Source organism: Salminus brasiliensis, chromosome 19 (assembly GCF_030463535.1).
Source record: "Salminus brasiliensis chromosome 19, fSalBra1.hap2, whole genome shotgun sequence".
Lineage (NCBI taxonomy): Eukaryota > Metazoa > Chordata > Actinopteri > Characiformes > Bryconidae > Salminus > Salminus brasiliensis.
Window position 1 is genome coordinate 3,479,853 of NC_132896.1, and position 27,227 is coordinate 3,507,079.

General features: G+C 44.2%; 2 protein-coding genes across 3 annotated transcripts in view; both read left to right on the plus strand.

The window, feature by feature from the left end:
- Positions 1-27,227, plus strand: part of ciapin1 (cytokine induced apoptosis inhibitor 1) — a 303,079-nt gene that overhangs the window by 109,928 nt on the left and 165,924 nt on the right. The window lies entirely within an intron of this gene.
- Positions 19,448-27,227, plus strand: part of shank2b (SH3 and multiple ankyrin repeat domains 2b) — a 150,072-nt gene continuing 142,292 nt past the window's right edge. Inside the window, exons 1-3 of the mRNA XM_072664181.1 lie at positions 19,448-19,645; positions 22,071-22,142; positions 26,831-26,939. Coding sequence (XP_072520282.1) covers positions 19,448-19,645; positions 22,071-22,142; positions 26,831-26,939 — 379 coding nt within the window. The remainder of the gene's footprint in view (positions 19,646-22,070; positions 22,143-26,830; positions 26,940-27,227) is intronic.

The following is a 27,227-nucleotide window of genomic DNA, read 5'->3' on the forward strand; positions in this document are numbered from 1 at the left end:
CCAAAATGGCCTATATATATATATATATATATATATATATATATATATATATATATATATATATATATATATATATATATATATTTAGTATTTTTGTTATTAATCAGGAATAATACCGGAATAATGCAATCAATCGAAATCAGGGTGAGCTGTCGGACTTGGTGAAGGTTCAATCACTTCATAAATAATAAGAATGTGCGTGAGCGGCCGTGAGCCGTGCTGTCAGTGCAGAGTGACGGCAGATGATTGGCGTGCTGGTTCTGCAGTGTTCTGCTGAGTGCGGTTGGTGTGTGCTGTAGTGGGCTCCCGGTGGTGGACTGAGCTGCAGCTGTGGCTGCTCTGCTGTGTGTGTCGGATTCTTCACTCTGCCCTATTTTAAAGTTGCGGTGTGTTGCTGTGATGTCACCAGGGGCAAAGCAAGCGGACACAGATCCAGGCCAACCTCTCTCGCTCTCTCTCTCTCTCTCCTTTCACAGCCATTCATTTCTACCCATCTGTTCCTTTCCTGTCCTCTATCTCTCTCCCTCTCTCTCTCTCTCTCTCTCTGTGTCTCTATCCTCACAATTCTTCTTCCTTTCTTTTTCCCGATCAATTCATCCATTGCAGTTCCTCCTCCCTCTCTCACTCTCCCCTCCTTTCTTTCTCGCTCCTCCCTTTCTACCCCCTCTATATTTTTCCTCTCTCCTCCCACTTTTCCCACCTCTCTTTATCCCCTTCTGTCTCTCTCGACCCCCTCTATCAGCCTATATCTCTCTACCTCTCTCTCTCCCTCTCTCCCCATCTTTCTCTCTATGTTTCTCTCCCTTTCCCTCTCTCTGTTTCTCTACCTCCTCTTTCTCACTATCTCTCTCTCTCTCTCTCTCTCTCTCTCTCTCTCTCTCTCTCTCTCTCTCCCTTTCTCTCTCTCTCTCTCTCTCTCTCTCTCTCTCTCTCTCTCTCTCTCTCTCTCTCTCTCCCTTTCTCTCTCTCTGTTTCTCTACCCCTCTCTCTCTCTCTCTCTCTCTCTCTCTCTCTCTCTCTCTCTCTCTCCCTCTCTTTCTCTCTTCTCTTTTCTTATCCACTCTGCCCCCCTTCTCCTCTCCTTACTCCCCCCTCTGTGCCCCTCTCTCTCTCTCTCACTCGCTCGCTTGCATGCTGGCTGTCCAAGTCCTCCTTCATCAACTCTTTTCGTGGCCCAAATCAAACCCCATGCTTTCTTTAACCACGTCATGTCACACACACACACACACACACACACACACACACACACACTGCAGTTTTGCCCTCACCAGTGAAGGTTGCTCCTCTCGCTGTTCTGTGTGTGTTCTGAGGCTGTGTGTTATGTGAGCTGTTAAATCTGTAATATTGGGAGCTTGTCGGGGGGCCTCGGTATTAGATCTGCGGCGCTCTTCCGTCATAACGTAACGTATTTATGAAATATTAAAGCTTCTCTCCGCTGCTTTTATGAATGACTCCACCCCTCAGATGGTTCTGACTGGGAGAAATTTCCTCTTCCTGCTCCGCGGAGAGCTGAGCTCTCACAGAGAGCTGTCGGGGGGCTGCTGCTGTCCGTGGTTCTGAAACTACACGCTGCTTCACTTCTTTCAAGTCCAGCAAAGCGTCCGAGCACCTCTCAGCTGGAACTGGGCTTTTCTCTATGGACTGGCTATGCTTTATGGGTTGACCTCTCCATACTGCTGAAAATGTCTTTTCATTCAGTTGTGTGCGAAAGTTTGGGTACCCTTGACCAAATGGCACATTTTGTAGCTGTTCAGACATTAGACACACAATTCTAAGCGAATGGTAACGCACAGCTAGTCTGTCTTTTATCACACAAAAACAATCAAAAATCATTTAATCTAATATCTCCTAATCTAATAGAGAGTCCCTTCAGAACTGCTTGGTCTTCCAGATTGTGTCTTGACCTCCACGGTTCCCCTGAACTGCCATTTCTTAATAACATTACAGGGTACTGTAGAATAGGGCAGCAACAACCCCCTCTTTCTCACTATATCTCTCTACCTCTCTCTCTCCCTCTCCCCCCCTCTCTTTCTCCCTTTCTCTCTCTCTCTCTAGTCCTCTCTCTCTCCCCCTCTTTCTCACTATATCTCTCTACCTCTCTCTCTCTCTCTCTAGCCCTCTTTCTCCCTTTCTCTCTCTCTCTGCTTCTCTACCCCCTCTTTCTCACTATATCTCTCTACCTCTCCCTCTCTCTCTCTCTCTCTCTCTCTCTCTCTCTCTGTCTCTGTTTCTCTACCCCTCTCTCTCTCTCTCTCTCTCTAGCCCTCTTTCTCCCTTTCTCTCTCTCTCTGCTTCTCTACCCCCTCTTTCTCCTTTTTCTCTTTCCTCTCCCTTTTCTCTCCTTCTCTCTCCTCTCTCTCTCTCTCTCTCTCTCTCTCTCTCTCTCCTCTCTCTCTCTCTCTCTGTCTCTGTTTCTCTACCCCTCTCTCTTTCTCCCTCTCTCTCTCTCTCTCTCTCTCTCTCTCTCTCTCTCTCTCTCTCTCTCTCTCTCTGCTTCTCTACCCCCTCTTTCTCACTATATCTCTCTACCTCTCCCTCTCTCTCTCTCTCTCTCTCTCTCTCTCTCTCTCTCTGTCTCTGTTTCTCTACCCCTCTCTCTCCCTCTCTCTCTCTGTGCTTTTCTACCCCCTCGTTCTCACTATATCTCTCTACCTCTCTCTCTCTCTACCCCCTCTTTCTCACTATATCTCTCTACCTCTCTCTCTCTCTCCATCTCTCTTCCCCCTTCTCTTCCTCACTATCTCTCTCTCTACCCCTCTCTCTCTCTCCCTCTCCCCCCTCTCTTTCTCACTATCTATCTCTCTCTCCACCCCCCTCTCTCTCTCTACCTCTCTTTCTCTCTTCTCTTTTTTCTCTCCCTCTCTCTACCCCCTCTTTCTCACTATCTCTCTCTCTCTCTCTCTCTCTCTCTCTCTCTCTCTCTCTCTCTCTACCTCTCTTTCTCTCTTCTTCTATTGTCGAAACACCTCCGCTTGCAAGCAGCAAGCTGATTGGCCCTTTTTTTTGTTAAAGGGCGGGCCTTTATCTGTGAACAGATGCCATGTTGATTGTAATGAGTGTAATTCTCTCTTTATCTGCCACACAGGCCTTGATGCTGGCAATAGTTTTAACATGGAAAGTCTGCTCCCGCTCCACGATTTAAGAGATGGTCGAGCAAGATGCTTTGTTTTGTACAAATGCAGCAGTTTTTAAACAACTTGATGGAGTAGGTTGATGCCACACCCTGTCTGATCTATTAATATTTTTACCCCAATTCACCCCAATTTATTATTTATGTATTTATTTATTCCCTTTATTTCTTTATTTGTATTCATAATGTTGTAGTGCGGTGTTACTGTACATCATTAGGACATCATGTAGTAAGTCCTAATTGATAAACCTTAAATCTCATGTTATTTTTTGGTTAAAATCTTGGCGTAAATAAACATTAGCAGCTATGTGTTCAGAAGCCATATTAAGGCTATGCCAGCAGTGCCACGGTCTTGTGGATTTGAGTGTTGTACTTGATGTTTGCCACAGACAGTGACCCAAGATATCTGTGCCAGTGCCTCCTCCCATGTTAATTCTCATGGGATTAAGATAACTTGAGGTTATTTTAACGGTGTCAGGACTTCATTGCCACTCTCTCCACTGGGCAATCCCAGGACTCCACCCACAGCGGCTTCCTAAGCCCAGTCCACAGACTAGTAGGTGCAGTGAATTAGCTCTGTACAGCGCTGTTGTCTATTGTGCCTCGCCTATTGTTAGCTTTCCACCATTGTTCCTAGTCCTTGTTTTTCTGCCTCCCCTGCCTTTACTGTATCTCCCTGCTTCCCTGCCTCGTGTTTAGCTTCTTTCCTGTTCGAAGCTCTGCTATGTTTGCTTTTTGGTTTTAGTTTTACTGAAACTCTGCCTCAAGTTTTTGTTTCTTTGTCTTTCTCGGGCGTTTTACATCCAAGCCACAGATTCAGATTCGAACCCCTGACTCTGGCCTACAAAGCCTGGACCAGCCGGCCCCTCCGTACTTGATGGCGATGGTTAAAATCCGATCTGCACCAGGAGCCCTTCCAGCTTCAAGTACGGCTCGGCTCGACCCGCCATCCTTTAAGATCCACAGAAGACGAGCGTCCAGACTTTTTACTGTCCTGCACCGAAGTGGTGGAACGAACTTCCCCTGGGTGTCCGAACCAACACTCACTGTCCTCAAACCCAGACTAAAGACCCTCCTCTTCTGAGAGGATTTGGGTGAATAGCAGAGTGGTCTCCTTACTGACTTGTGTTTAGTAGAGTCTAAGATTAGAGGATCTTTGAATTATTAGTCTATTTAAACTAGATGAGGTTTTTCTTGGGTAAATAGTAAAGCACTTGTGTAAGTCACTCTGGAGAAGAGCGTCTGCTGAATGCCTTAAATGTAATGTAAATGGTTTTCCTTTCCTGTCCTGTCCATGTTTAAGCCTCTCTGTCTCAAGCCCAGTATTCTCCCGGTCCTTGGTTTGTTGTTGCCCAGTACTGTTGGGTTTGGTTCATCTTTCTGTCCTGTAGATCGCTGCACCCTCGTGTTATCCTGCCTTGGTTATACTCCCTGTTTTGTGTCTTGAGTGTTTCCAGCTCCCTGCCACGCCTAGCCGGCATGACAAACGGCTCGTTTTACAGAAGGCTAAAAGGCGCTGGAATCTTTACTGATGTGGAAGCAGGCAACCCCCCCCCCTCCACCTCCCCATACAATACCATACCAAGTCCCAGTAGAGCTTAAGCCGTTAGTTATTGCACCCCACCCCCCCCACTGTAGAAATCTCCCGATAGCCTTATAGCCTTCCTCTGCTTTGTGGACGTCAATTTCTTTGCTTTTCAGATCTTTAAACATTTGCTTAGAGAATTTCTAAAGCAATTCAACTCTTAAAAATCACATTTAGATTGAAGGTTTCAGAGAAAGAGAGAGAGAGAGAGAGAGAGGTGTCTGGAGGTTTGCGCTCGCCGTTCTGGGCAAGACTGAACAAAAGCGTCCAGGTGAGGCAGATTAACAGCCGACAGCCCTACAGGCCGATTAACGCCTGCTCTGTGTCCGTGCTGTGTCTGCTTGTCCGAGACAGTAGTGCTGAATAGGTGGCCCTTTTTCAGCTCTGGGACAGCAGCTCGCTGTCTTTCTGGCTGGACGTACTTCAGAGAGACATCTGAGACATCTGAGAGTGGGACCTTTCACACACATGCAAAACAGATCATGGGAAATCAATAGCAGGCCCATCTTTTTACTACAACTGAGCTGGCCCTAGATGCGGATGCCAGACTTTTATCTAGAGCTAGTGGTCAAAACTATCCTTCGATGGACAGTCCAGCAAGTTTTTCCTGCCTTACGCCCAAAGATACCTGGTAGGCTCTGCAGGACTTCAAGGATCTACTGCTAATGATAGTCTTGGTGGCACAGGGTACCACAGGGCACCTTCAGAGGTCTTGGGGAGTCCATGCCTCCATGGGTCAGAGCTGCTTTGATGGCACGAGGAGGGCCCACACAATATTAGGCAGGTGGTTTTAATGTTATGGCTGATGGGTGTATGTTTAAAATGGTCAACCCTGCAGTTTAGCCCCAGGCTAGGCAACAAGGTTATTGGTTCCCAAGGTTCACTGATGCTCATGGAGGCCCCACCTCCTGACGTCCAGGACTTAAAGGATCTCTGGAGTCCATGCCTTGACTGGTCCAAGCTGTTTTGATTGCATAAGGGGGACCTACACTCAGCAAAAGGTGGAAATTCACACTGGAACCAGCAGCGGTCATTCCATAATACATGAAAATCACACACAGGTGTATTTTACACAGCTCTATTGGGTTTTGAATTGATGACCAGAGAGGCGTCCATATGGCACGCCTGCAGATAGAGCCCTTCACAATGTTCCGAGATGATTTCCTCAGTGATCCTGCTGGTGCTTTAGTGAGTCTGCAGGGTGTTCTTCTTTTACCTGGTGTAAAAGAGTGAAATTATTATTCTCATTTAGGAATTAATTAAGGAAAGGGTCTGAACATCGGAATGCTTGTTGTGGTGGAAAAATTATGCTTTTAGGTCAGGGTGCACTTATAATATCTGCTTGTGTGTGTGTGTGTGTGTGTATGTGTGTTTGTATTTGTGTTTATTTGCATCCCTCTAGATCTGTTGGAAGTCTTTATGGAATGAAATGGAATAAATTATCATCCCAAAATGGAATTTCCAGTTTTATGGAAATCTCCATAAAAGGACAAACTCTGGGAATATCGCAGAATAACATGGAATATTATGCAATGATGTGGTGTAGCGCGCCATCAGCTGTTACCTCATATTACATCAAATTGAAATGCTCTTACAATATGGACCACAGCCACTAATGTACTACACTACCCCACCAATTAGCCATAACATTAAAACCAACCACCTGACTAATATTGAGTAATTCCCCCTTGGGCCGCTAAAACAGCTCTGACCCAGACCTCTGAAGGGGTACTGGGGCACTGAGACTAATGTTAGCAGAACCTCTCTCAGCATCAATAACCCTGTTTACACCTGCTCACTTCTTCCGTCTCAAGTACCAGGATATATCTGGATAAGGTCAAGCCCCATAAAAAAAGTCTGAGACGCATTAGAGCCATGTTACCCTCCTGAGACCCGGATATTTGCTTGGTGTGCATTGTGTGCTTCTATTTGGGATTAGTAGGACCGAACAAGTATCAAACTAAACTTAGTCTTTGTACAGGAAGTCGACTTTGCAAAAAACAATGTCCTCAGAAGAGGCCAAAGGGTCAAAGTGTTAAAAAGTGAAGTACCGTGGTGCAGAGAAGCAGAAATGTAATGTGTAATATGGGGACGCAGGGTCTCGAGAGGTTATAGCAGTGTAAACACACCTGTCTCTTTAAGACCTGTTCCACAACCAGAACTCCTCCCAGTACAGCTAAGACCCCTCCAAGTACAATCAAAATGCCACTCAATACAACCTAAACTCCTCCCAGTACAACTGAAACTCCCCCTAGAACAACCGAAACTCTTCCCAGTACAACCAAAACCTCTCTCAATACAACCAAAACTACTCCCAGTACAACCGAAACTCCTCCCAGTACAACTGAAACTCCCCCTAGAACAACCGAAACTCCTCCCAGTACAACCAAAACCTCTCTCAATACAACCAAAACTACTCTCAGTACAACCGAAACTCCTCCCAGTACAACCAAAACCTCTCAATACAACCAAAACTACTCCCAGTACAACCAAAACCTCTCTCAATTCAACCAAAACTACTCCCAGTACAACCGAAACTCCTCCCAGTACAACCAAAACCTCTCTCAATACAACCAAAACTATTCCAGTACAACCAAAACTACTCCCAGTACAAACTAAACACCGACCAGTACAACTGGAACTCCCACTAGAACAACCAAAACCTCTCCCAGTACAACTGAAACACTATCCCAGTACAACTGAAACTCCTCCTAGTACAATTAAAACCTCTCCGAGTGCAACCAAAACTCCTCCCAGTACATCCAAAACTCCTCCCAGTACAACCAAAACTCGCCCGGTACAACTGAAACCCTTCACCGCACAACCAAAACCCTTGCCAGTACAATTGAAACTGCATCCAGTACAATCGAAAGCCCTCCCAGTACATTTCAAGCAGTACGCCTCCCGGTCATTGGCTACCCAGTGTAAACGCATGTAGCTAAAGTCACATGAAGTGACCAGGTCTAAACGAGATCAGCAAGGCCTTGGGTGCTCATAACCATGTCACCTTTCTTCCTTTGGTAGGTACTGACCACTGCATACTGGTAACACCCCAGGGGTCAAAGTGTTTTAGGTTCTTGTGCTTGATCATTTTTCCTGCTTGTGCACCTTTATCACCTTCAAGAACTGACCGTTCAGCTGCTTCCTTTGATTTTACCAGGGAAGTTAGTGCTAGTGCTAGACTTCTGACCCCTGTTTGGTTTCCTGGCCTTGTTTGATACTTTTTTCAGGCTTGAACTCCGCCTCCCCTCTCTTCTCCAGTCTTGGTTTTGACGATGGCTTTGATGATGCTTCTTAAATCAGACCCCGTGTTCGCACCCCGCTCCCCTGCCTCGCTCATTACTCTGATAAACAACCGAGACGTTTTTCATTAGGGTTTTACTCAGCTTTACAAAATGTGCCACTACATCCGGAGACCACTGCCTATAGCAGACGCTGTACAAGGGTGATTTCTCAGTTAGGGGAACTTTTACGTCCCGAGGCTATAAATTCATATTAGAAACACTTTATTACTTTATTATTATTATTTAGGTCAGAGGCCTTCAAACCCGGAGCCTGAATCCAGTTTCCAGTCCTGGACTTTGTAACCAGTGGTAGGTGTGAGTCTACGTGGCCAATCAATTACTCAGTTACACTAACTGCTACCTAGAACCCGATTCAAGGTCCATATTTAAAGCTTAATTAATAAATACATTTAATTATTTCATCACCACCAAGAATATAAATCTCTTTAAATGTAATTTTAAATATTAGTGATACTACTAGTGAGGCAACTTTGGCCTCAAAGATCTCAAACTCAGAATTTGAAAATTCTCAGCTCTTTAAACACGATGAAGAGTGATCAATTCATTCATTAATTTCATTAAAACATTTAAAAGCACATAATGTATTATTTATATTCATATAATTTATACAACTTATGCCATATATTAAACAATATTTTATCATCCCTAACATTACCATCTAGGCATAGCTGGATCTGGTCCAGAGTCTTTGTTTTAACCGTGGTGTTCAGAGCGTCATCTGTTGTCTGGAGTTGAGGTTCTGCATTGAGGAGTTGAGGTTCTGCAGTGTGGAGCTATTTTACATACAGTGGAACCTGAAAACAGACCATAATATCCAACCCTTTATAAAACTCTTACTGATACGCTCCATTTTACCAGCGGGAGAACCGGCACTCGCCTTTCTCTGTTCATAAACCAGCACTGAAGAACCCATTCAGAACAAAGTGGAGGCTAATGCTAATGCTAACACACGCACACAAACATACGCTATAGAAACCCCACAATGCACACTCAACCACTATAAACCAGTTATTACACACCAGTAGACCAACAACAACCACAGATACCAGTCCAGAGTGTTTAGTGGGACTGCGACCGCAGTGCAGGCCTTTACCATCTCACCACTTACTGAAACTAGGTCTCCACAAGGCTGTGAACTTCTTCTGCAGTCAAAAGCTTCGTTACCCTCAGTGTCTGGGGGTTGGGTGTGTGTGTGTGTGTGTGGGGGGGGGGTTATTTAGATGAGATTTGGGCTGGTAGACGATAGCGAGGTGTACACCAGAATCCCCATAAGATAGGAATTTTAATTTAATGAGCATTTATAATGAATGCCTTACCATGGATGGGTGAGGGAACTGTGTGTGAGTGTGTGTGTGTGTGTGTGTGTGTGTGTGTATGTTTGTGCAAGCTAATGACAGCTTCTTTGCAGTAAATTGCACTCAGGGAATTTGCGTGAGGGTTTAATTGCTGGTAGCCTCGGCGTGAAAACGGGAAAGTGCTGACTTCCCCGTGCTGTAGGGGTCGAGGAAGAGAGCGAAGCTGCCAGCTGTGATGGATGACGCGGCTGTCTGGTCCGGACGCAGGGGAGGAGGACGCGAGCGCGCTCTGTTTTTATCCTGTTACGGCCGTGCGCTTGTCAGGCGACTCCCATACCGAGACGACGGCCTAGTTAAATCTGATAGTGTGTGTGTGTATATAAATATGTGTGTGTGTGTGTTTCCCTTTCTGTTATTATTTTGGTCACTGTATCGGTATTGCTAGGAAGTCCTCAGAGCCGAAGCTGGTTTTAATTGGTCGTCTCGTTTGTGCAGCAGTAATTGATTGTTTTCTGAGCGGGTCCCCAGTCAGACATTTAACACTTGACCTCTTACTGGAATGGCAGCCATTGAAGTGTGTGTTGATCTGCGTTAGTGGTCTAGTGGGCCGAGCTCTTCCCTGGTGGTCTGTCTGTCTCGCTCTCTCTCTTTCTCTCTCTGTCACTGTCCATTCTTCTTTACCCGTCTTTCTATGCAGAATGCAGGGTACGCATTGGGAATTGAGGATTCCTGCTGGAACATTCTGGAACACGCAGCGTTCTGCAGCTCGGCTACAGCGTTTATTAGGGAAAACGGCCAAATCGGGACTGACACAAGCGACTAGCTTAGCTGGATTCGACTGTAGTAATCCAAATGACCAAAGAACCAACGGTCCATGGGCATCGATGTCTAGCCAGGATTGTCCAGTTAACTGAGGCCTAATTCACTCCTGTTTAGAGGATGAAGCCTCATATCTGAGAGCGCAGAGTCGAAGTGAACGGTCTTAGGAGGGTTTTCCACTGTTTACAGGCTCTTTTAGTAGACTGGCTCATCCAGGTTTGCTTACTTTCCCTCTTACTTGAACTTAGCATGTAGCTAAACTCGCAGCTACACTGGGCCACTCAGTGAGCTCCCACACGTTTCGGGGGCTGGATTCCAGTTGTTTGTGTGAATTCCACCAAATGCATTAGCTTCTCTGCTCTTCTGTAAAAGGAAGCTCTGAACTCCAGCTGAATTTGTTCGTACAGTCAGTCGCTGTGATGTCACATGCTTACCCTCTCTACACATGTAGAGTGGGTGAGGCCTCTAGCACTAACTATTGTAAAGATTTCCTACTAATGTAAATAAACTCAGAAATGTAACAGAATTATGGACTTAACTTCATCAAAAAAATTATAAAATGAGGTTTTGACCATTAATTGAGTCAATTGTCATTCTATGAAACAGGTGCCATTTTCATATTCAGTTTTCAAGAGATACGTCCACATTTTCCCAACTCAGGCTAAAAGTCTTTGGGGCCCTATTTTAGCAATCATTTGGCGGGGCGTCAATCGTGCACCACGCAGCTTGATTTTATGGGCGTGAAGGTGTGTATTGAAAAAAGTTGCATGGCTCGAAATGTACAATAGTCATATACTGAGTCTCTTAATTAATCATGGGTGTGTTTTTTGGGCGTAACGTGCAGTAATGTCCCTTTAAGAGCCAGGTGCGGTCAGACTGACTTTGGAGGATTGCTATTTCAGTGGTGTAAAGCGTGGGGGGGGGGGGGGGGGTACGAGCGTTGGGCTGCACGTGCCTGTGTTGACAGTTCACTGCCGAGATAGCAACGGACGAACGTCTGACTGTTGACGATCGTCTGCCTAGGCTGTTTTCAGTCAGTGGAGCTACTGTGTTTTCTGTCGCCAGGATAAGTAGCAATACGCCAGAAATTGACCTAAACACCCCTCATTTTGAGACCACTGCACCTGAAAATAGAGTGTTGGTGGGGTGCAGGGTGTAAGATAGGGCCCTTTATTAGTGCTATCCTTTTTATTCAGACATGGGAGCCATATTAACGGGACAGGGTGGTATGTAACAGGGTGGTATGTAACAGGGTGGTACATTTCATCCTAAAGTGGCTGCAATTCTTCAAGTTCTTGATCTTTCGCACATACCAATCAAATTGTAGAATCGTTTGTAACCCTGTGGTTACTGAGTAATACACCTTAGTGTGTGATGTTAACCTTTCTTGTTTCCTGTCTATGTCATGTGGTGATGTGCTTGGGTTAAGCTCGATGGTTCCTCCAGCCTCCTAAAAACAAACATAGTAAGTGAACTGGCTGTGCTGAATTGCCCCTAGGCGTGTGTGTGTGTGTGTGAGTGAATGGTTGTGTGTGTGTGTGTGTGTGTGTGTGGTGCCCTGTGATGGACTGGTGCCCTGTCCAGGGGCTATTACTTCAGAGCCTTGGTGTAGTTGTTTTGTTTTGGTCATATTTAAAAGGTCCACAACTTTCAAAGATGGTTCCGTATGGCACATTTGTTGCAAGTCAAATAACCCCTTTTTTGGTTCTATGTAGAACCTTTTTTGAGTGGATGGGACACTTGTACTGAATATAACACAGTGTTTTCATACTCTGATGCTCGTCTTTCAGTCTAAAATATAATTGGTTAATAAATCTTTGTGTTTCTTGTAAAAAAAAGTTTATTTTGGTTGCAAAAATCATTAAAATCCATGTTTTTTTGTCTTTTTCAGTGACGGAAGGTGTTGAGAGTGGCCTTCACACACTCGAGGTATCCCTGCTTCATGTTTACAGACAGAAAAAGGTGCTTTACTCCAGTATATGTGCAATAACCAGTAACCACCTTTAAATGAAACTCTCTTATGGCTGCTTTAGGGATGGATCCTGCTGCACGGTGCCGTGGAGGCTTTTCCGTAGAGTTCCCTCACTGACATCCCGTCCTTCCGCCCCCTCCGCCCTGCTCGCGTCGCACGTGTGGCATTTGGAATATCAGGTTTGATACACCAGGTAATCCTGAACTCAACTCCTGGTCTCGTCCACTGTCCCGTCCAATTACCGTGCTTTGTTATGTGCCAGCGTCGAAGCGGAGGGCTCAGGAAAGCCCCGCGAACACAGTAATGAGAGAGCCTATCAGAGCAGAATCACAGAGATTGGAACGAGCTGGAATATGGAGGTGAAGTTTAATAAGCCTGTATTGTGCTTCTGTCTGTGAAGCGCATCATATGGTAAAAAATCATTACACTCTACTGTATGGTTCTGTTCCGCTGTGCCACACCGGGCTGTAATTGATCCATATCTCCGTGCAGGGTAGTTCACTTGTCGCTTGAGGCTCCAAGAGAACAGAGACGAGCGAGACGGCTGATTTTCTGCTCATTCCCATACCGAGTAACACTGAAGCGGTGACACTTTATTAGGTAGGGCTAATGAAGGGTTATGTTATGCCCTTTATTAGTACATACACATATGTCCAATTATTTGTGGACACCACTTCTAATGAAGGGATTCAGGTACACACACACAGCTTGTCTAGTACTGCCATTAGAATAGGACTCTCTGGAGCTTCAAAGAACAATACCTTAATTATCTTCTGATTTGTGTTCTTTAAAATAATATATAATATATCTAATATGTATATATATATATATATATATATATATATATATATATATATATATATAGTCTATTTATATACACAATATAGACCTTAACTATCTGCTAATTTGTGTTCTTTAAAATAATATATATATAACATATATATATATATATATATATATATATATATATATATATATATACATATATACACTATATATATATGAGCATTGCAGTACCTTCAAAGAATAAGACCTTAATTATCAGGCTGCTCTGACGATCTACCCCCTTCAGCAGCTTCTACAGATCTGCTATAGAGCTGTTCCTTTCTGGATAAGCCCTAGTAGCACTTAATCTCTTCCACTCGAAACTATGGCTACCTTACCACAGTGCCCTAGGGTTATCTGTAGGGTTAAGCTTGCTTAAGTAAGCAAGCTGTCCACTGTACCTTTAAGGCACTTTTCGATTATATAGGCATTCATCTACCAAGGGACGTACAGCACTGCAGGACACTGCACTTTTTTTCCTCAGCTCCTGAGACACAGATACACTGCAGTGAACAGCCGGCCTCAGCTTTTGTTTCTGTCCTCTCTAATCATATCGCTTTCACTGCACTTGACTGGCGCACTTCTCTCTGCCTGTGAATGGGACACAGCAGGTGTGGGAACAGGCTTTTATCTGTTGGATGTGCTTCGTAAACAGGCTCTGTTCAGGTCTAGCCACTGCTCAAAAAACAGACAGCAGTATGTGCTAATTCTGGAGCATCCTCATTCAGACTAGCCTGGTTTCTGTTGGAGTCTTCTGTTGGACTGTTAGAGTCTTCTCTACTCATCTGCTCTGGGGCTGAACTTTGCTGGGACGGCCTGACCTTGCCATGTTGGTCAGCTGTTCCACTTGTAAATCATTTAGTGGACAGACAATGGAACAGTGGCTGATTTCTGACTGCTCTGAGATCTTTCTTAACCTCCTTCTCAGACTCCTCTGCGTCTCCACAACTTTACTGAAGGCCTCAGAGAGCTCTTTGGATCTGGCCATGATGGCCATGATCTTCATCACTCACCTTAACCATCAATCCAGAGCAGACCAGCCTAAACGTCTGAGATTAAACAAGACTCAAGACTCCTCCAGAATAATCCTCTCCAACCATGTTCTGATCATCTGCAGCTGATGTTCTGCTCCTGGTTCTGCACCATTTTAAGTAGTAATAAATGTAGGGGGTTCAAACTTTTTTCTCACAGGACATTTTATTTATTTATGTATTAAATATAATAATATAAAAAGATTAAATATTATTTCCTTTTGATTTAATTTAATTCCCCTTATTACTAGAAATGCTCCAAAAACTAGGTGGATAAAGACCGAAGTCCGCCAACGCCTCTTTTCCAACTGCTGACGATGCAGCATCGCTAGGTAGCAGTGGACTCGTAGGTGGACTCGTAGCTCCGATACCCCAGCTAACAGACCACCATCAACATCATCAGTAGGAGTGATGTGGGGAGGAAGTTGCATCAACCCACCCCTGAGAGAGCAAGGCCAGTTGTGCTCTCACTGATTCCGGCTGCTGATGGCAAGCGGCATAACCAGCAATCCTCGGATCACAGTGGCAGCACCTTGGACCACCCTGAGTCCCGATAATGACATTTCTGTTAACCGCCTTTTTCCACAGCTGTATGTGTGGAGTTATACTGCCTCTGTGTCTTAATGTTGTTTAAATTAAGATCAAAAGTCCAGATGTTTAAATATGTCATTTTTTTCACATGACTGAATCCTAGACCTTCACACCTTCCACACATTCAGTTTCTATTGTTGGTGTGTTTCTGTGTGTGCAGTGCTTGCTATGCCGCGGAGTCTGATGTCCAGTGAGGAGGAGATGGCTCAGAGCTTCTCTGACTCGGGCAGCTCGGAGTCGGACAGCTCGAGAGACGAGCGTCCCTGTGTGGAACGGCCCACCAGCGGCCGGCTGGGCAGCAGCCAGACAGACTCCATTCTCATCTGTGTGGTTATCCCTGATCTGCAGCAGTCTGTGAGTACACTAATACACACACACACACACACACACACACACACACACATATACACACACACATATATATATATATATATATATATATATATATATATATACACACAAACATACACACAGAAAGTCAGAACCAGAGCAGAGGGGGCTTAGAGCTTTGCTCAGGGGTCTTGTAGTGGCAGCTCATTGGACCTGGGTGTTGAACCCATAACCCTGTGATCAGGACAGAGCTGAATTAATATCTCTTTATCTCTTGTCCCATGTGTCTCTGCACGCCTACAAATACAAATACGCCCTAAAATCGTCTGACAACACTGATACACCCTCCTCGTCTGATCCATAATAGTTTTATGAGTGAAATATGATGGGAAAAGGACAGAATATCGGAAACACTGTAAACAGAACAGAAAGAGAGAGAGGAGGAGGAGAGACAATATAACTATAGTTACTAAGGATGTCCCAATCAGGTGATTTTGTCCCCCCGATCCGATCTGAGTCTCTCAGTTCTGAGTATCAGCTGATACCGACCCAATCTGATCTGATCTCTGTGTGTGAGATCCGACGAGCTGCTGATTAACGGGTTCAGTAAAATCCTTTATTTTCAGTCTCAGTTTCTATAATCAGACTTTCTGGACTGATTTAGTTTAGTCGAGACTTTTCTTAAAATGATGTTTTATAGTGTTTAACATCTTCTAATCCAGTCTGATCTCCTCCCCGACCAATCAGCTCCCAGCTCCTTTACAACACTGCAGTCTGATCACTTCCTGTGTGTGTGGTCCACACTCTGGACTGGTATCTGTGGTTGTTGGTCTGCTGGTGTGTAATAGCTGGTTTATAGTGGGTGAATGTGCTGCGTGTGTGATTGGGGTTTCTATAGCGTGTGTGTGTGTGTGTGTGTGTGTTAGCATTAGTGTTAGCCTCCACTGGGTTCTAAAAGGGCTCTACAGGTTTATAAACAGAGAAAGGCGAGCGAGCGGTTCTGCGGTTCTCCCGCTGGTAAAACAGAGCGTTTCAGTGAGAGTTGTATAAAGGGTCAGATATTATGGTCTGTTTTTAGGTTCCACTGTAAAATAGCTCCACACTGCAGAACCTCTACTCCTTTATTTACCTTCTGAGAACGTCTGCACTGCTGGTGTCTGACCCAACACTAACCCTGACCTCCAAACCCTGCCGGAAATGCTCGGCCTGTTTTAGGTCGGTAAACACTGTACCCAGAATGCTCACATCTTCCTGTTGTTGTCTTCAGGACTGAATGCCACCATCAAGACAGTAAAACAGAGCACACACACTCATACTAACACACACACTCACACAGTCAGAGTGTGCTCCGTGTTGCCGTTTGCCCGAGGCAGCAGGGGCCATGTGGTTTGGCCTGAGTTTATGTCATTATTGTAAATTGCCTCCTGCTCCATACTCTAGCAGCTTCCTGCCGAGAGCCGCTTGGTCTGCAGGAGACGCAGAGAGCCAGAAAGAGCAGATTGTGCTGCTGGGAAAAGGAATAAGTAGATGTGCAGCAAAGTGTTACTTTCTCTCTCCTTAAAAGCCCATAAGGGTGAACACAAGACTCACAGGTTGACCCACATACGTTTACTGACTGTACTGTTGCTTTGTGTGCTAGTCTACTACGGCTGTAATGATTCACAAAATTCATAATTCAATATGATTGACAGGTGCAGCCCCGCCTTGCCCTCATGTCTGGCCTGTTTCTTGTCTATCATGTGGCGTTGTGCACACAGCTCTGTGCTTGGTCGCTCCTTGTCTCCGCCTTTGCTCAGCATTCTCCTTAGTGTTTCCAGCTGTTCCTTGTTTGTAGCCTGGAGCTCTAACTGCTGAGCCACCACTGCCCACTATCCTTTACGCCACCATGCTTGATCATTAGCTAGTGATTTGCGAATGTGAGTCGGCTGTTCTGGTGAAAACCGAAGCCTCCAGCAGAGTTCGTTTAAAAATGAACGTTTAATTAGAATTAATTTCCATGAAGATTTTTTAATTGCAAAGTTTCGCTCCACAGTGGATGGTAAGCATTGATGGCACATTCCCGCTGGAACACGCCCTCTTAGTCAGAATGAGTGGCAAAACATACTTCAGCTCCTCTCTAAGCTCCGCCTCCTGCACGCTTGTTGGCGACCTCCTAACATGCATTGTGCTACGAGGCTAGGAGACCCACTAGGGCAGCTGCAGCCCGAGTTAGGTTCGAGAAGTGGTCTTGGTAAGGGTCAACAGTCCAAACTTTAACTGAATTTACAATGTGCACAAAAATTCCAGCAAAATCCAGCAAAACTACATTATGGTGAGCGGCTTGATGAGATGGGTTAATGCTGAGATCTGAATGCTGCTCAGTGAAACCTCTACAAGTCAAAGGGTCTGGTGGTGAATTCTGAACACACAACCTGCTCTACAGGCCACAAGGAATCAATATTTCTGAAATCGGACGTGAAGGGAGTGGTTTTCCCTGCACACGGAGCAGAGCAGCCGCGGAATAAGGACGATGGTAATTGCAGCCCCATTAACGTTTATTTGCTGACTGCATATTCCTCTGCAGTCCTGCGTAATTCAATCGTCTCTAATTAAAAAACACGCTGCCATTCGTCATCCCAAAGCATTTTCTAAAACTGTCTAGGAATAGTGCTTGGTCAACTTCAGCAGATAGGGTCATTGTCCTGTCTCGGCAGGTCCATTTATAAGGATGATGTCTAATAATGACCATGTCTTTTGTATTGATTGAGCCTAAGCTTAAAATGTTAGGGTTACTAATGGGAATCATTTCTTATGAAGCCACAAAATTGACAAATACAGAAATAGATGTTTTATGGTCATTGCACATACACATTTATAATATCTAAAAAGGCTTGTTGTTATTGTCAGCATTTTGCCATACTCTTAAAGGAGTAGTGTAGCATTGCTCTTTACAATAATTCAATTTATAATGAAATACAAATTTAGTATTTTTCATCAAATCCTCGAATTACTTAATTTTTTTTTTTTTTTATAAATATTCACTGTAGCATTTTGTAAAAAAAAATGATAATTTGTTTAATAATAGCCATTTAATGCTGTTTAATGACACTTTTTGCTGTTTCAAACCTGGATACTGCGCCCCCTAGAGGTTGAGAATTCAATTCTGAAATTAGCTTCAATTCAATTCCAGAAATCAGCTTTCAGCAGTGGAAAAACTGTGTTCTCTGGAATGATGGATCATGGAGCTCCATCCAGTACTTTTGGGATGAAGAGTTGGGGAGGTGGAGATATTTAGAGGCTCCTGGCATTTAGAGCCCATTACCACTGTTGCTACTGGCTTGTTCAATTGGGACTCGAACCCCAATAAAGCTGCTTTGTGACGATGTCTGTTGTTAAAAGCACTTTATATTGAGTTATATCTGAACTTATGTTAGCCATTAAATGCTGTTAAATGACACTTTTTGCGGTTTCAAACCTGGATACTGCGCCCCCTAAAGGTTGAAGATTCAGTTCTGCTGCGTTTGTAACTCTGTCCCAATAGATGGTATGCATGTGACGACCAAAGGTTAGAGAAGTGGTCTTGGGCCTAGAAGGTCACCACTTCAGTCCCCTGAACCAGCAGGAATGAATGTGAGGGTGGGGAAAGTGAACATTCATGGCTGAGGTGCCCTTGAGCAAGGCACCTAAACCCTAGTTGCTCTTCTGCTGAGGTGGCTGCATGCCACAGTGTGTGTGTGTGTGTGTGTGTGTGTGTGTGTGTGTGTGTGTTTACTGCTGCAGATGGGGCACAAGCTAAATTCAACCGTACTGCTTAAAATAACCTTCACTTTCCGAGGCTTAAAGCAACATCATGTAGCATTTTTACCTTAAATCAGCAGCTTCAGGATCATGCTGATGCTCCACTGATTGGAACAGGGAGAATGGCGTCGTCGCCATCATTCCCACTCCGGGCCGGAACGCTGCTGCTACTGCACTGTGAAGCTTTGGTGGTGGAGCTGCAGAAGGAGAACCTCTCTCCAGAACTGTTAGCATAATGCTGCTTAAACCATAGAGTCATATTCATGTCAAATCCTGTAGTATTCCTCAAGAAATGCACGTTTACAGCTGTCCATAAGAGCTCAAAGCACTTCATTTGTATCTACAGCGGCGGAGTAAACGTAAATTACCCTCCACAACTGTAGGGGGAGCCCAGGAGCAAAAAACACCACATTATCCTGTCTTAAATTGTCTTTTCTTAAGATTTTCAGTGTGAAATGTCCTGTTCATGATGTTAATTGAATGAAACAAGGCTTCATCCTGATTCTCTGATCAGGATCACTGAATTTTAGCCTCCAGACAAGCACAGTGAATCAGAATAAAGGCACCTTACCCCACACCAGCTGTCCACCAGACTACACTGCTTATAGAATCCCGCTTTACATAACAGACCCCGTTGTTCCCTTCTTATGCATTCAAAAGGCGTGGATGATGAACAGCTGGCAGACAGCAGTGAGCCACGCGCTGATCTTTCTAGGCCTTGTGTACACCTGCGCTAGCCTGATAGAGCCCTGCTCGTCTCTGTCTGTGTGCTTTTTGGCAGAAATCCATGAGGTTTAAGCCTGACGCCACGGTTTGGGCGGCCAAGCAGCAGATCCTGTGCACACTCACCCAGAGTCTGAGGGATGTACTGAACTACGGGCTGTTCCAGCCGGCCGTGGACGGCAGAGAGAGCTGCTTTCTGGAGGAGGAGCGACCGCTGAGGGACTACTCGTTGCCCACCAATAAGGGTGTACCCACTCTGGAGGTATTGACCGTCACAGCAAGAAAAAATTAAATCACTTGGAAAGCAGATGGTTTGGCCAGAAATCAGCTTTCCCACTCTTATCCCAAATGTAGCAGATCAGCCAAGGCTGACGTAGCTAACAAGTTCAAGCCCACCAGTTCGCAGTGAGCTACACTATACGTCCAAATGTTTGTGGACACTCCTTCTAATGAATGCATTCAGCTACTTTGAGCTGCAACCATTGCATTGACACAGATGTGCAAATGCACACACACACACACACACACACAGCCTAGTCCCTGTAGATTACTACTATTACTAGCCAATAGAATAGAACTCTCTGTAACAGATAAACATGAACCTATCGGCACCATGCTGCCTAATGCCAGGCGTGGGCTATAGAGGGGCATAAAGCCCCCCAGCATTAAGCTGTGGAGCAGTGGAAGAACTGTGTTCTCTGGAATGATGGATGGTGAAGCTCCATCCAGTACTTTTGGAAGAGTAGATGGGGAGGTGGAGATATTTAGAGGCCCCTGGCATTTAGAGCCCATTACCACTGTTGCTATTGGCTTGTTCAATTGGGACTCGAACCCCAATAAAGCTGCTTTGTGACGATGTCTGTTGTTAAAAGTACTTTATATATAAGTTATATCTGAACTTAAGTTAGGGAGAAGGACCCCGAACACCCCAAACTCCTCCTCTCGAAACCTCTTGCCCTTTAAATACCCCTGTCACTCAGTCCATCTCTTCCTTTTCTTTTATGTCTCACTACACTGATTTCCTGACCACAGGAAAGCCAACCCAGCCAAAATACTTGAGTCCGCCCTTCTGTTCTACCCTGTGGTGTGGTCAGCACTACCAAATAAAGCTAGAGCTTTAAACGGAAGTAAAAGAACTTATATTTCACACACATACACACACACACACACACACACACACACATATATATATATATATATATATATATATATATATATATATATATATATATACACACACAAAATTATTGGTACCCCTCGTTAATGAAATAAAAACCCACAATGGTCACAGAAATAACTTTAATCTGACAGAAGTAATAAAAAAAAATCCATGAAAATGAACAAATGAAAATTGAAGCATTGATTTTGAACCATGCTTCAACAGAATCATTTTAAAAAGTAAACTCATTAAATAGGCCTGGACAAAAATGATGGTACCCCTGAAAATAATGTGACCAAAGGAACATTATGTTAAATCAAGTTGTGCCCCCTAATTAGCATCACAGGTGTCTACAATCTTGTAATCAGTCAGAAACATGGAGTAGGCTCTGTTATGTTCTGGGGCTGCTTTGCTGCATCTGGCACAGGGTGTCTTGAATCTGTTCCTGTGGAAACATGCAATCTGGAAAAGGCTCCCTTCAAACCTGAGACAACTGGAGGAGTGGGCCAAAATACCTGCTGAGAGGTGCAGAAGTCTCATTGACAGTTACAGGAATTGATTGATTGCAGTGACTGCCTCAAAAGGTTGTGCAACAAAATATTAAGTTAACAGTACCATCATTTCTGTCCAGGCCTGTTTCATGAGTTTATTTTTTTAAATAATTCTGTTGAAACATGATTGAAAAGCAATGTCGTAATTTTCATAGCATTTTTATTTATTATTACTTTTGTCAGATTCAAGTTTTGTGGGTTTTTCTTTCATTAACCACAGGGTACCAAAAATTTGTCCATGTGTGTATATATCTGTATATTACGTTGATTAGAGGTTTGGAATTTACGTTGAAGTTATAATAAATTTCCCCGGTTCTACATAGAGGTGGCTATTTAGAAAGAATAGCAAAGAAAAGCAAAGGTCCTAAAATTGAACCTTGTGGGACTCCACAAGAGTTAAACCTCAGTAAGGACATTTGACAGAACCCTCTTAGCTGAACTGCTCGATTTGTGGCTAGTGGCCCACTGTGGTGGAGACACTTACCGCACTGTGAATTGCAGTGTGAACTGTTCTGAAGAAATTGAAGGAACAAGGAAGGAAACTAGACATAAATAACTGCTGATTATGTCAGACCGTTGCGGGCAAGTACGGTATGTTTTCTCTTGTATTTGCTCAGTCCTCGTCCTCTGGGCCTAATTAAATCTCAGCCTGTTAATCCAGGCTCAGGGGTGCACTTACTTCATGCACTTACTACATCCTTTTGTTTATGTACTGGTACTAAAAGCAGTGATGGTCTTCAGTCTGCTGTGGTGTTTATGTTCTCCATTTGGTTTGTCCTTTGTGAGTCTGGGTGTAATTAAAAAAAGCATATCAGCCTGCAATCAAAGCTTTGACTGGAAGGTGTCTTGTTGTGAAACTGGCTGATAAGCATTACACTGCCATTACAAGCACTGTAGTAGTTTTGCACTCACCGTAGGAGTTAATAGAGTAATGGAGGTCTTCTTCTTTTTTTTTCTTCTTTCCTTTTGTCTTGCAGTTTCGCTACAAGAGCAGGGTGTACCAGCATGCGAACGTCAATGAAAAGCAGATTGAAAAGCTTCACACGCAGGTGAGATTTCATGATATATTTACTGTTTCATCTCATGCTGGCCTGTGAAAAACCCATAACACCAGTTTTGATCCAGTTTTGATCCAGTTTTCTGTTTTCTTTTTTTCTCCCGTGAAAGGAAAGCTGACTCTCATTTTCCGTGTCCGCTGAACACATCAAAACTCCGCCAGCTTTGCTTTTTCGAGATCAAAACCTCGAGAAGAGCAGCTCCTGCGTAGCGTTGGTTTTGGAAGGCTGTAATGAAGCGAAGCGGTCAGCTGGAGGAGTAGCTAAATACACAGTACTGACAAAAGTATTGGGACACCTGCTTATTCATGGTTTCTTCTGAAATTAAGGGTGTTAACAAAGAGTTTCTCCTGCTGTCTCTTCTGACCAGGGAAGAAGAAGGCTTTCTACTAGATGTGAGGATTTGATTGTATTCAGCAACAAGAGCTTTAGTGAGGTCAGGATGTTGGATGATAATCAATACCCCACCACATCATCCCCAACTCCCCAGAGAGCACAGCTCTTCCACTGCTCCGCAGCTCAATGCTGGGAGGCTCTATACCCCTCCTCTAGCCCACACCTGGCATTAGGCAGCATGATGCCAATAGGTTTATGTGTCTTTATGTGCTCCAGAGAGTCCTGTTCTATTAGCAGTGCTTCTCTACAAGGACTAGACCAGGTGTGTGTGTGTGTGTGTGCATTTGCACATCTGTGCCAGCTGAATGCATTCATTAGAAGGGGTGTCCACATACATTTGGGCATATAATGTAGCTGTACAGTAGTAAGTGTGCCATTATTAGCATCTTTGAAGGAACATGGATGCTGCATATTTATGCAGAAGTGTTTAATTGCATGCAGGATAGGGTGCTCATGAGAGTGGGGAGGAAGGCAGGAGGCAGTAGTGTGTCTCCGCTGTTCAAGAAGGAATATCACATTCACACCATTAATGCCAGCGTTCATACATAATGGATAAAGCCGAAATGCTGCATTTGCATATGTTTTGATTCCTGGCTTGTTTCCGTACGTTTCGGAGATTGTTATCAATGAAGAAAGTCTGTCTTAAAGCAGTCGTATGCATATTTGCTAGTAGATCGATGCACAACACCCCCCACCCACCCCCTTCCTCCGTCAGAAACAGCCTCGTAGCTTCGCTAGAGTGGGCTTCTAATTGCGAGGGTCTTACAACAGCAGCAGCAGCAGCAGCAGGAGCACTGTGGAGCGTGTCCTGAGCCCAGCTTTGTTGTCTCTCTCTCTCTCTCTCTCTCTCTCGTTCATGCTTTATTGCCCCGGCCGTTCGTTCCCAGCCCTCTGCCTCTGTCAGCAGAAAACTTCAGCTCATTTACTCTGTTCTTTTTTGACTCCCTTAATAAGGTGTTTTATCAGGACTGTCGGAGTCAGGCGGGCCTTTGCGGGAACACCACGGAGCTGCAGTTGCAGGAGGGGCTCTGCTGAATAGGCTGCCTAATGCAGGGGTTCTAGCACATTGTAAAGGTGATATGAGGAGACACTGCTGGAGATGACGTACTGCATACGTTTGGAAGGGTGCAGCTGTGTGTGTGTGTGTGTGTGTGAGTGTGAGTGTGTTGTGGTTAGCAGAGACTGGCACGCTATATATATAGTTGACTGGTGTTGAATATTTTGACCAATCATACTCCCAGATGAGTTTCTGTAGGTGTTTTGATGAATCATAATAGTCATAAACTATGTGACAAAAGTATTGGGACACCTGCTTTTTTTTTTGTTTCTCCTATGATCAAGGGCATTAAAAAGAGTCAATCCTGCTTTTGTTGGAGTAACTGTCTCTACTGTCCAGAGAAGAAGACTCTCTACTAGATTTTGGAGAAGCATTGCTGTGTGGATTTGATTGCATTCAGCGACAAGAACGTTAGTGAGGTCAGGATGTTGGATGATGATGATGATCACCCCCCACCTCATCATCCCTAACTCTTCTTAAAAGTACTGGATGGAGCTCCACCATCCATCATTCCAGAGAACACAGTTCTTCAACTGCTCCACAGCTCAATGCTGGGGGGCTTTATACCCCCATTAGGCAGCATGGTGCCAATAGATTCATGTTTGTTTATCTGCTCCTGCAGAGAGTCCTATTCTATTGGCAGTACTTCTTCTCTACAGAGACTAAACAAGCTGTGTGGGTGCATTTGCACATCTGTGTCAGCAATTGGTGCAGCCGACTGCATTCATTAGAAGGGGTGTCCACAAACATTTGGACAAAGAGTGTATAATCCAAGGTTTGAATTTGACAATGATTTATGTAATAATAATTGAAAACTTATTATGAAAAGTAAAATCTTATATATTAAACATCAAAATTTTCATATTATACTATTATTGTAAGAAAATGTGTGGATCTAACCTCACCATTTGTGAAGTATTCGATACTTTATCCAGATTTAAGAGAACTTGGATTCAGTTATGATATTAATCATATTTCAATGTTATTTCATTAATATTATTAAATTATAATTATTAATAACATATTTTAAACATATTAATAACTTAAATAGCACTATAGATTTAAATATCATGAACTCACAAAACAATTTGTTTTAGATATTTTTTAGTATTTTTAGATCTTTTTTTAGATGTTTTATCCAGCATTTTAAATACTTGTATGCTATTTACACACTTATCAATAATCAATTTACAGTATTTTATGTCATATTGTCTTATTTAGGATTTGATTACCAGGTTTTGAATATACTATTTTTTTTGTATGTTAATTGGCATTTTAATACATTTTCATAATTCAATCTGGATATAGATTTTAATAGAAAATGCTAATTTCACTGTAATTTTCGTTTAAGATGTGCTGGTCTAATAAAGTGATCAGATCAGAATTAGGGCAGATCCAGACACATTTGACTGAATGTCAGCAATTTTATCAGCAATTCTTTTTCAGTCCTTTGTTTTTACCGCTGTGTTCTAGCAGAGCGCCCTCTGGCTTCATTCCCAGCCTGCAGCAGTGAGGAGCGTTCTCAGAAAGTATCAGACGAGTTCAGAGTCTGCAGTGTGAAACGTCAGACTTCATTATAGTGGAACATCAAAACTTATAATGTCTGCTGTTCTAGTGCTTTGGCTGTGTTTATCTGTAGTCTAGTTCCTGTTGTTTATGCTCATGCTGCGGGAAATATGGATGATATTTGGCTTTAAATCAGATCGAATTTTATTGAAAGCATTAAATCCAGTCTTTTTGAGAGTGCTGCATAATCACAACACCAGTGTTTACTTATATTGTGCAGCTCCAGTGTGTTTTCAGTTTGTACTGATGTGGTTAAGATGGGGTAAGGGAATATGTTGATGGACTGTAATGGGTTTGAAGCTGCTTGATGCCACGGGCTAAAGCTGAAGTTTGAATTATTGAAAGTGAGTGTCTCCTGGTTGGAAACGCTCCTGTAGCTGAAGAACACACACTTTGTGTTTATTTGTGTTTATTCTAATGTTATATAGAGTTATAAAGGCATAACTGCTGAGATACACACTTCTCATTGCTGCTAAAGACGTCAGTACTGGACTCTACACCTGCAGTGCCGATGTGGACTGTTTGGAAAAATATGGATCTTTTCCTCCTGGTGTTTTTCTTGGCTCAGTGTTGAGGTAGTGAGGCCTTTCCTCTGGGAGTTAGGTGTGTGTGTGTGTGTGTGTGTGTGAATAGGCATGTGTGTGTTCGGTTGTTTGGCAGCAGTTGAAGTGTGTGTTGATCTGTGTTAGTGGTCTAGCGTGGCATCCCCAGTGGTCTCTGTCTATCTCTTCCTTTTTTTTCACTCTTGCTCTCAGTCAGCTGTGTCCTCCCTCCCTTTCGCTCTCTCTCTCTCTCTCTCTCTCTCTCTCTCTCTCTCTCTCTCTCTCTCTCTCTCTCTGTACTGGGAGCTGCTCTGCTATCTATTTTTAACCGGCCTGGTAAAGCAGCATATGTGTCCCTGGGCCTCTTGCTGAGAGGAGAGGGGTTGAGCAGGGACCCGCACTCATCCAACATTCATACCCATCACATGTTCTTCCCCTTCTCCTCTATCCCTCTCTTCCTCGCCCTGCCTCCTTCACTCAGGCGTCCTCTTCTTTCTTGTGGTCTCGGCCTTTTTCGCTCATTAAACGTCCCCTCTCTCCCTCTTTCTCTTGATGCGTCCTTTCTCTTTGTCTCTCGCCCTTTGTCTCTCTCCCTACTCCTCCTATATCTCCCTCACTCACCCCATGCTTTCTTTCTCTGGCCCTCGGCCTCCTGCTGTCTTCTGATCTCTCTTCTCTCTCTCTCTCTCTCTCTCTCTCTCTCTCTCTCTCTCTCTCTCTCTCTCATGCTTCCTTTCACCCCTTGCTTTTTCTCTCTTTTTTTTGCTCCCTCTCTCTCCCACACTTTCTCTCTCACCTTGTTGTCTTCACCCTCTCGTTGATCTCTCTCTTTCTCCCTCCTGCCTTGCTCTCTCTCTCCTTTCTCTCTATCTCTCTACCTAAACCTCTTGCTCTGATGCCTTCTAATCTCTCTCTCTGTATCTCTGACTGTCCCTTTCACCCCTTGCACTCTCTCTCTCTCTCTCTCTCTCTCTCTCTCTCTCGCTTTTTATCTCTCTGTCCTTGCTCTTGCTCTCTTCTTGCTCAATTTAATTCTCTCTCTCTCTCTCTCTCTCTCTCTCTCTCTCTTTCTCTCTCTCTCTCTCTCTCTCTCTCTCTCTCTCTCTCTCTCTCTTCTTTAGGCCAACCTGAGGAAGTTTATGGAATATATTCAGCATCATCAGTTGGATAAGGTGTCTAAGATGCTGGAGAGAGGTCTTGACCCAAACTACCACGACCCGGAGACTGGGGGTAAGGGGCCATGCACTTTACAGCACAGGTTTCACCAGACAGAACAAAACACCTACAGGTCCTGGACATGGCCATCCTTCCATGGCAACCTAATGTAAGGGGGGGTGTTGGGGGTGGGGGGTAAGCGTTTTAATTTTCTACCCAATTTGGAAGACCAAATATCCAATCCCCATTCATGTGAACCCACCTATCACTAGCATTGAAGAATAGCGTGAAGACTAGCACACGTCAGCTGCCGCTCATGCTAGGTAGCTAGGTAGTCAGCACGCTCGGAGGAAAGCGTGGCTC